This window comes from Staurois parvus, unplaced genomic scaffold (genome assembly GCF_062004578.1).
Source record: "Staurois parvus isolate SC_StPar_1 unplaced genomic scaffold, SC_StPar_1.0 ptg000031l, whole genome shotgun sequence".
Taxonomy (NCBI): Eukaryota; Metazoa; Chordata; class Amphibia; order Anura; family Ranidae; genus Staurois; species Staurois parvus.
The window spans coordinates 6,249,456-6,259,043 of NW_028317827.1; the positions used below are offsets into that span (position 1 = coordinate 6,249,456).

A 9,588-nucleotide genomic window follows, 5' to 3' on the forward strand; every position below is an offset into this window, starting at 1 on the left:
ATGTAACTATGATACAGTATGCCAAGATTAGGGGGAGGGGCAGTGTTTCTTACATAGTCATTGTCCTGCATCAAAGTGTCAGTCCAGCCAATACACTTTTTCTTTTTTTTAAGCTTTAACATGAAGCTTGAGCAGGAAAGTTTTTTTTATAATTTACTGCTGCAGCCGATGACAAAAACCTGACAGAGGTCTTAGTTCGGGTTACATTTAGGAGGATTCACAATGGGTAAAGTCAGAACTTGTTAATGCTTTTATAAACTAAAATAAAAAAGTTGAGCGGTTTGGCTAGAGTTGAGTTTTATAAGCTTACAGTCTAGTTTCTTTCCACAGAGAACGCAGGGCCTATTATGTAATGCCAGGAGATTCAAAGACATTCAGTTTAATGAGGTTCCTGATACCCCTTTATTGTAAACACTGTGGGAATACAGCATGAATTGAAAGCAATTTATTACGCCTCTCATAAGTAATGAATTGTGACAGTTGTCAGATTATACTGGAGTAGAGCAGCTGTCTGCGACGTCTCCGTTTTTCTATCCTTCCCACCAAAGCTTAGTCTGTAAGAGTTCATTAGGAAGAACGGCCCCCTGGGAGGAGCAGGGGTGTATGTGCCATTAACTTTCAGAAGAGAACTCATTTGTAACAGCACCTATATTGTCATTCAGAGTATAATCAGAGTCAACTTGTGACTTTGCAGGGCAAAAATACTAATTTTCATCAAGCAACCAATTTATGGCAGCAGTTAGATTCATAATATAGGCAGCTATTTCTGTGTAGCATTTTTGTTTCACTTGTAACTAATAATGTCATTGAAACACATGTTTATGTGGTCTTTTTTTTTTTAGTCTTTTTCCACTACAAGCGTGTGATTTTGCTCTGACTGTCTACATAACATTGGATACAATGTCTACCTAGGAAATGTGTCCATCAATCATCTCAGGAGCACTGCCTGCCTGTCACACACACTCACCTCAGAAATACTGCCTGCTGGCAACACACTGTCACATAAGGAGCATTGTCTGCCTATTACACACACTGGCGTCTCAGGAACACTGCCTGCCTGTCACACACACTGGCACCTCAAGAACACTGCTGTACCTATCACTCAGTGTCAGCTCAGGAATGCTTCCTGCTTGCAACACACACTGGTCCCTCTGGAACACTGCCTGTCTGTCACGCACTGTGCCCTCAAGAACACTGCCTGCATATCCCACACACTGTCACCTCAGGGTCACTGCTTGCCTATCCCACACACTGTCACCTCAGGGTCACTGCTTGCCTATCCCACACACTGTCACCTCAGAAACACTACCTGTCTGTTGCACACTGGCACCTCCTAAACATTGCTTGCTGGTATATGCTACTACCTTAATGGGCTCCTTTAATATTCTATCAGACTGAGAGATGACTGTAGTTAAGTAAAATTAAATAAAAAAAAAAACAGGTCACTCACACCTAGCTATGCATTGTGTTATATGTGTAAATCAAAAGTCTGTCTGACTAAATCACAATTTTTTTCTCAGCTGAAGAAGTAGCAAAAATGCTTCCAATAGTATATTTTGCTGTTAATTCAGAGTTCTACCTTAAAGGAGACTTATGGCCAAAGCTTTTTTGACTATACTTCTCCTGTGGGTCAGAGGAGTGCAGTTGGTTCTGCAATCCTGTGACCCATTTGTGACGGGAGTGACTTTTGGGGGTGGGGGGACCTCTGTGTCAGCTCATGTTCCGCTCATTGTTTAATTCACCCTGTGCCTGTAAGGGGTACAGGCTGTGAATGTGAATGTCCTAGTATTGTGTATTGGTGTGTTGTCCTTTGTTCTCGGCCATGTGGCTGTCCATTGTTCTTTGCCATGTGCTGTAGCCCTTCCCACTGATGGGGCGGGCTGATGTTGTGTTTCCTGTAGCCCTTCCCTCTGATGTGGTGGGCTGATGATGTGTTTCCTGTTTGTGTTTCCCTGCCCTGTGTATATAATTTGTTGTTTGTGTAAAAATAAAGAAGTTGACTTCCTTTTTTAAGAAGAGTCGGGTGCTGTCTTTTTCCTGAGGGATTTCAAGGGTGTGGTCCGTGGATTTGTGTTGGGACAGGGAAGCTGCGGTATAATGGAATATACCTAAGTGCAGTCTGCGGTCCGGTTCCGTTACACCATTTGTCAACTGATGTCACAGACCCAATCCCGTCTCTGAAAAAATCCCGACCTTGCGGTCGGGATCCACCCAGAAGCCTGGATTGGCAGCTGCTGGCTCAGCCTCCCAGCCAGCCACTGAGAGCCTGAGCCAGCTGCTCCTGCCCTCTCCACAGCCCTGCGCTCCAGTGACAGTCACCAGCTATCTGCAGGCTGAGGACCAAGAATTTCATAATAAGAATTTGTATAATAATCTGAGCGAACAGCAATTTTTGATTGCTCAGTTCTTTTGTATTAGAGGTGGCGGAGGCCAGCTGTTGCTGGGATCGATGCTGCAGTCATCTAGCTGAGTGTGATTTTTTTTTTTTCTTAAATACTTCTCTTTTAAGGTCCCTTATGATATCTTTATAAGTTTACAGTCCCAAGGGTAGCCACCGCACTCTGAGGTAAATCCCCAGGTGCCTACCCACGAAGAAATTTATACAAATCCAAGACCGATATAGAGGCACTCATGGGTCTTGCAGAGGAGATAGAGCAAAGCAACGGCATTTTATTATCGGCGATTTGATGAATCTCAATCTGATGAACTGAACTTCTTCGATACATTAACAATATAAATGCTGCCCATCATTGCCTCTATATCTGTTTTGGAATTGTATATTTTTTTTACATATAGTCCAGTGTAATAACATAATATAATTGTATGTTACCCCACTGCAAGCTGCAAATTACAGAATGTGAGAAAAGCAGATATTTGCCCCTGGACATCCCCTGTTGGATGCATGTTTACATGGTGAAGATAAAAGGTGTCTCCTCCACCTAGCCATGCTCATAGGTATCAGTTGTGACATTACCAGATGTATAATACATGTGTTCAGCAATCGCTCTCTGGAATTCCAGACATCCTCCAGCACTTTTGTCTGGGAGAGCAGTGCTCAGTCACTGTGAACGAACATCCATTTAAGAATCTCTTGTGTTTGGTGACAGTTAAATTGTACACATTGCTATTTGTTCCTGATGTGCCAGGCAGAATTTTTTACTGCTGGTATAAGCCAAACTGCATTTCCATGTGTATGAATGGACTTGTAAAATGACTGCACCGCACTGCAGAGCTGTAGCCCAGGGGAATAAAACATGTTATTTTTTTCAGGGTCCAGTAAGCAGTCTCCTATGTACATCAGTTCCTATTCATCACCAGCACGGGAGCAGAACAGGCGGCAGGTGAGATATACCTTACTTTTAAGTGAATTTTCAAAAAAAAACAATGCCAGATATCACAACATTCAATGAAATCTGTCATGGGGCAAATATAAACTCATCTACTTCTGAGTTCTTTCTGAAAATACTAGTTGCCCCTCATATGCATACTATGTATTTTGCAGTTTATAGATCATCAAACCAGAACAAGCATGTAGATTGAGTCCTGAGTTAAAGCAGAACTATACTCCCCTCTCCTCAGCTTTAGCTATGCGAGGTCCTGTAGCTCCCCACTGACTGCTGACATCTTTGAGTGACCGGCTTCTGGATATTGATCGCAGGTCGCTCTCATTAGCTGGACGGGGATGACTTCGCTCCTGCACATGCACAGGTGCATGCAGGGGCAAACAGGTAATTTTAATGCAGGAGAGACAAGACATGTCTCTTCTGCATTAAAAATTCTGCCTGTTTGCCCATTTTTACTTTTCACATTAAGTTCTACTTTAATGCTGAATTTATTTTGCATCCTTGTTCTGGGTTTGAGTGATAGCTCGGTGGTCATGCAGATAGCATTATAATTCCTAAGCTAGTTATATTCCTGCTGAATCGGCTGAATTTGAGTCGTGGGTGGCTATGTCGGTACAACCAGGCTCGACATTAGTAGGTTCAAAAATCAACTGAGATGGCTTAAAAATTCTCATCAGAACAGTGACTGCATGCTATCAGATGTCACTGATCAGATGTTCAGACAGGTATGGGTGTTGTGGATGCTCAAGTATAATAAACAGCAATGGAGATGCCTTCATCTACGCTGTTTAACGTAGATGGAGGAATCTGTTGCTTTTCTCTTGTTCGGCCTGTGGGATGAAGAAGACATTTCTAGACGTTTACAGCTAGCTTAAAGTGTATTTCCACTTTTTCAGTCAAATTTGAGAAAACACCATTGTTTGTGTTCCGATTAACACAGCAACCTGTTTCTTAATTTTAAGGTGTGTGTTTGGAGCAGGCCTCAGGCAGACTGCAAGCTACTGTCCACAGTTTGAAATAAGAAACGCAGTCTGTCCCCACTTACGAATAAGGACACAGAGTTTACTCTCATTAAAATACAGTGAAGATGCCCAGTTTCTAGATCTTTTACTCTGTTAAGACAGACACTGTTCCAATCTGGTTTATTTATTTCAGGTACTTATATAGCGCCGTCAATTTACGCAGCGCTTTACATATATATTGTACATTCACATCAGTCCCTAACCCTCAAGGGGTGTACAATCTAAGGTCCCTAACTCACATACGTACATATACATACTAGGACCAATTTGGAAAGGAACCAATTTACCTACCAGCATGTCTTTGGTGTGTGGGAGGAAACCGGAGTACCAGGAGGAAACCCACGCAGTCACAGGGAAAACATGCAAACTCCAGGCAGGTGGTGTCGTGGCTGGGATTCGAGCCAATGACCCGAGTACTGCCAGGCGGAATTGCTAGTGAGATCTGCCAGCATAGTACTGTAGCCACAAAGTGGAATTTGAAACCTACAGATTCTCAGGTTTTACAAAGGTAGTATGTACCTGCTAGAGTGATCTTGTCCTGCCCCCCACCCCCACAAAATTAAACGAATAAAAGAGGAAAGAGAGAGAAAAAGCAGCCGGCCATTCCGAGATCTGCGTTATTCCAGCACTCACCTGCCTCTCAGAACCTTGTCTGTGGAAAATATGGCTAGCAACTGCTATCCACCTAAAACCCCGCCTGTCACATTATTCCCTGACTTCAGCACTTTCTGAGTCGCTGTCCTGGAAAAAACATGGAGACCAGGAATTTTCGCTTTAACTTGTGACATACTTGTTCTGGCTGGATCATCACAACCACCATTGTTTCCAGGATTAGGACCTACATACTTCTCTTATGACAGGTTTCTTGAAGGATAAGAAAATTCCGGGGCCACCTGAGACCTGGAAGTAATCTGTCTGTACAGTATGAGCTAAATGAAATCCAGAATAACCCTTGTCCACAGGGAATGCAGTCCATGTATTTCAGACAAGGCAACAGCAATTTTATAGTGTCCTATTAAATGCAAAAGAGATTTTTCTTAAGGAAATGGCCTTTTATGTTCCCATGCTGCAAGGTCATCATAAAGTTCTGATCAGTGTAAAAAACAGTTGAGGAAAACTTTCAGAAATACTTTACTTTGTTCTTTCCCTAGAGCAACCACTTTGTTTAATGCTGTTGCATTATACTCCCAATGTTGTTTAATGATTAGAAAGTCAATAAAGTACTGTTTGTTTAAATCGTCCTAACGGAAGCTCCCACAGCAGTTCCGGATCAGTAAATACCAGTCTCTATAGGATTAGGTGTAATAATATGCAGAACAGAATAGATTTATCAGCTCATTCTTTCTGATCGGCTGCAGATGTGTATATAGCGATCAGTCTCTGAACTGTTGTTTTGTTTATCAGAGATCAGTTTCTCCTGTGCAGCAGCAGTGATATAACCCTGCACTGTATCCAGTCTTAATGTAACTGTTAATGAGACTTCTCTCTCCAAAGCCGCCACCATCCACATAGGTGTTTAAACAGACCTCAGTACAAAGTCTGCTGCTCCAAGATAAGCATTACAAGCCATGGCTTGTGTTTACCCTGGGAACCTTCCCCGTGAATGCAGAATCAATATTCTTATAGATTTCAGTACACAAGCAGTAAGAATGGCTCATCAAACATTTATTTGAATTCTCTGTATAAAACATATCTGCAGTTCTACATCCAAAACTCTAGGTTGTCTTGGTGCCATCTAGTGGGGACTTTGTAAAACTGTAGCAAGCTGCAGTGTACCTTTGTGTTTTGTAGAACTAAGATCAGTGCTGAACTATTCAACACAGCAATATTGCTGCTATCCCCACATTTGAGAAATGTGTGACTTATTTGATGACATTTGCCTGTTCTGAAATAGAAGACAACCTGCCAACTCAACCAAAAACATTCTGTGAAGTCCTTTAGCTCTGTGAATTCATTTATCTTTTTTTCAGCAGAATGTTAAGGTGACCACACATGTATCACTATAAACATTTAATTGATCATTTGATGCAACTAAAATAATCTAACTGAATAAGAATCATAACCCGTAGACTCCATTAGATCAGTTTAGTGAGCTGTTGATTGAGATCGACTCAGCTGGTCAACCTTCCAGAGTCGATTTTGGCAGAATTTTGTTGATTACATCTGATCAAACGAATATCTGCATGCATGTCAAGGAACGGATTTTAATATAGTTTCAATAAATATAGAATATGATACATAGTTTGATATGTTAGTTGATGTGTCTCTTGGAAGCAATCACTTGTACTTAAAGGACAATTTCACCTTTAAAAAATGAATAAATAAATAAATGCACATTATTTTATTTTATTTTTTTTTGCAGGTTAAAAAAATGTGCATTTACAATTTTTTTTAGGGGCCTGCAAAGCTTGCAGATTGCTGCTGCAATAAATACAGGACTCCTGCAGACTGTCATTGTAAGCTGTCTGCCCATACATCGTACGAGCAGGCCGGTTCACACTGACAGGAAGCTACTACTGCGCTGATTAGCGTTGGGGTAGTTATTTGAGAACTACAAGCCGACATTCGCAAAGGATGTCGGTTCTTGTAGTTGATTAATTCACAGAACTCTTTTTTTCAAAAAGAAAGCTTTTTTCAAAAAGTGACAACTGGTACAGGGTACTTCTCCGAGCCGCTGCAGGAGCGGGAACAGGTTACATGTTCCACCATAAAACGAGCGGAGCATGTAACATGATCTCAGATCACTACATGTATAGCCAACTTCAATCATATCTGCTGTTTTTTTTTTAATCAGTCAATGAGGCAAAACATGTAGAATGACATTGCTAACGTCTTTCTGCTAGTTACCTGGCTGTTTTCAGTTTCATTATTCATTGGCACAGAGCAAGAATGCAGCAAGTACAGTTTGAACTCCTGATCTACATCCCCAGGGTGTTGTACAACTCTATAGATATTGTGTTGTGATATTTTTGCAACAGGATTTAAAAAATGTGTAACAGTTGTATTTCAGAAGAAACTGTAGCATGTCCAGATACTCCAGAAAATCAGGAAACTGAGTGTGCTGATGAAACATTTAGTTGCCTGGCTGTCTGGCTGATCCAGTGGCTATATATAATCACATGCAATATGACTAAAATTCTCCTACTGTGTCACTGTTAATTGCATCTCCTATAATACCTAAAGCGCACCTTCACTCTTAAAAAAAAAAATAAAAAATACTTTGCCCCTTCTTTGTATTTGTCCGCTTCGCCCCTGCAATGTGTAAACAATGCTCTTTTTTATTATTTCCATTTTTTATTTATTTACGTTCTTCACATTTGCCCACCCTCCACCTTCATTCTGCCCCAGGCAGGAGGATTGATGTGTCCCTGCTTGTGCTGCCTCCTGGGATATCCCTGTTATATATCCCTCCCCCCAGGAGGCTGCAGGAGCAGGGACACACTGCAGCTAGAGGACTGACCTGGTGGTGCGTAATTGGGAGCTGACTGATGAACTCGGAAGAGACAGCCAACCACCAATGATATAGGAAGGAAAGATATTGGTGCGGGCCTGGGACAGCAGAGCAGCATAACTATGCCTGACTTAATGGGCAGGTGAGTATGCTTATTTAGGATACCCCAGCAAAAGAGGTAAGTGTAGAATTGATGAAAAAATGTATATGGGGGAGGGTGGTGTTCCTCTAAGTTTTTCTGCTGTATAAAACAGGGGAGGTGATACTTGAAGTGTTTCTTTAACATAAGGTTGGAACCGTAATCCGCTCACCAAGCTATGCAATTGGTAATCTGGCCTTTGAGAAACACTGTGGAAATAGATCTTACCATTCTATATTGTTATATGTACATTATATAATTATAATCCCCCAGCCGTAGATCAGTATTTCTAAACGTAACGTTGTCTTTGTCCTCCAGCCGCACCAGCTGTATTATAGCCCTGAAGACTCCAACAGAAAAAACTATGACTCCTACAGATTGTATCTCCAGTCCCCCCACAGCTATGAAGACCCTTACTTTGACGAGCGTGTTCACTTCACATCCACTGGTGATCAGAATGCGCAATATGGACTCAAATCAACCACAAACTATGTGGATTTTTACTCCACTAGAAGGCCTTCGTACAGGTCAGAACAGTACCCAGGCTCTCCGGACTCTTGGGTGTGATATGAAGAGTGCCCCCCAATGGACTCTACCAATAATGCTTGACTTGATTTATTTTTTTTGAATGGCCTTATGCTGTTTTTTTAAAGAGATGGGATCAGAAAGTGAATTAAATAAGAAGGAACTTGGTACACGGTTATTTTTTTATGCAGAAGGATAATCATGGATGGGCAGAAATGAAGCAAGGGTTTTTTTTTTTTCATTTTGCTGTTTAGGGTGTAGCTCTTTGCTTGTAGCGCTAGTCTGGTGATGGTGCGAGCTATGTGAGTGAAGGTATGAGATTGATGACAAAAATGATTTTTGAGGAAAATGTCTATGGTCAAATCAAAATCTTGATATTTTTTTTAATGTGAATAAAGTCTCGTTACAATTAGTTTGTACAGAATTATGGATCAAGCGAATGCTTTCTTTGTTTCCCTGTTACTAAATGTTGACCTTGTATGCTATCCTGTCTTGTAAATTTCCCCATCGCCCATGTAAATATAGCCAAGCCATTACCGATTGCGGGTGCCATCATTTGTAACGCCGTGTATCATTTGCAATCACTGAAAAGCAGAGATATGTAAATCAGTATATTAAAGAGCTAACATTTTTAAGCGTAGCATCACTGAATCGTAGAGCGTAGTTTACATTCCTCTCCATTCCCTGCCGATTTCATAACGGTCTCACTGCCATTTTCTATGCACATTGGAAGATCAAATAAATGTGGACATGCCATCCACAGAAAATTACTTCATGTGTGCTCCTTGTCATGTGTGTCACGTTTGTCATTGAATGGCTGCCTTATATTTGTCAAAGCATGCTGACCTTTGGCCTGAAAACTGGGGGAACACAAAAAGGACACTGCTGTCCAATCAGATACTTTTTCATTCTCTAACCTGTGCTAGAACCTTACGGTTTATTTTTTATGTAAAAGGTGCTACTGGTTTTTTTTATGTGTTTTTTGCTTTTTAATCTGTAATATTTTTGCTATTTTTATGCTCATTAGCACACAAGTGGTATTGGATTTTGTGACTGACTAAATTCTTAATCTTTAAAGTGACCGTGTCAACAGTGTACAGACTTCCC

At 41.2% G+C, this 9,588-nt stretch overlaps 1 protein-coding gene across 8 annotated transcripts in view; it reads left to right on the forward strand.

Moving 5' to 3' along the window:
• The window catches only part of PKP4 (plakophilin 4), a 437,166-nt gene extending 427,915 nt beyond the window's left edge, over positions 1 to 9,251 (forward strand). For all 8 annotated transcript variants that reach the window (XM_089659730.1, XM_089659733.1, XM_089659734.1 and 5 more), the window contains 2 exons: positions 3,271 to 3,341; positions 8,275 to 9,251. In XM_089659730.1, coding sequence (XP_089515856.1) covers positions 3,271 to 3,341; positions 8,275 to 8,523 — 320 coding nt within the window. In that variant the 3' untranslated portion in view covers positions 8,524 to 9,251. The remainder of the gene's footprint in view (positions 1 to 3,270; positions 3,342 to 8,274) is intronic.
• The last annotated feature ends 337 nt before the right edge of the window (positions 9,252 to 9,588 follow it).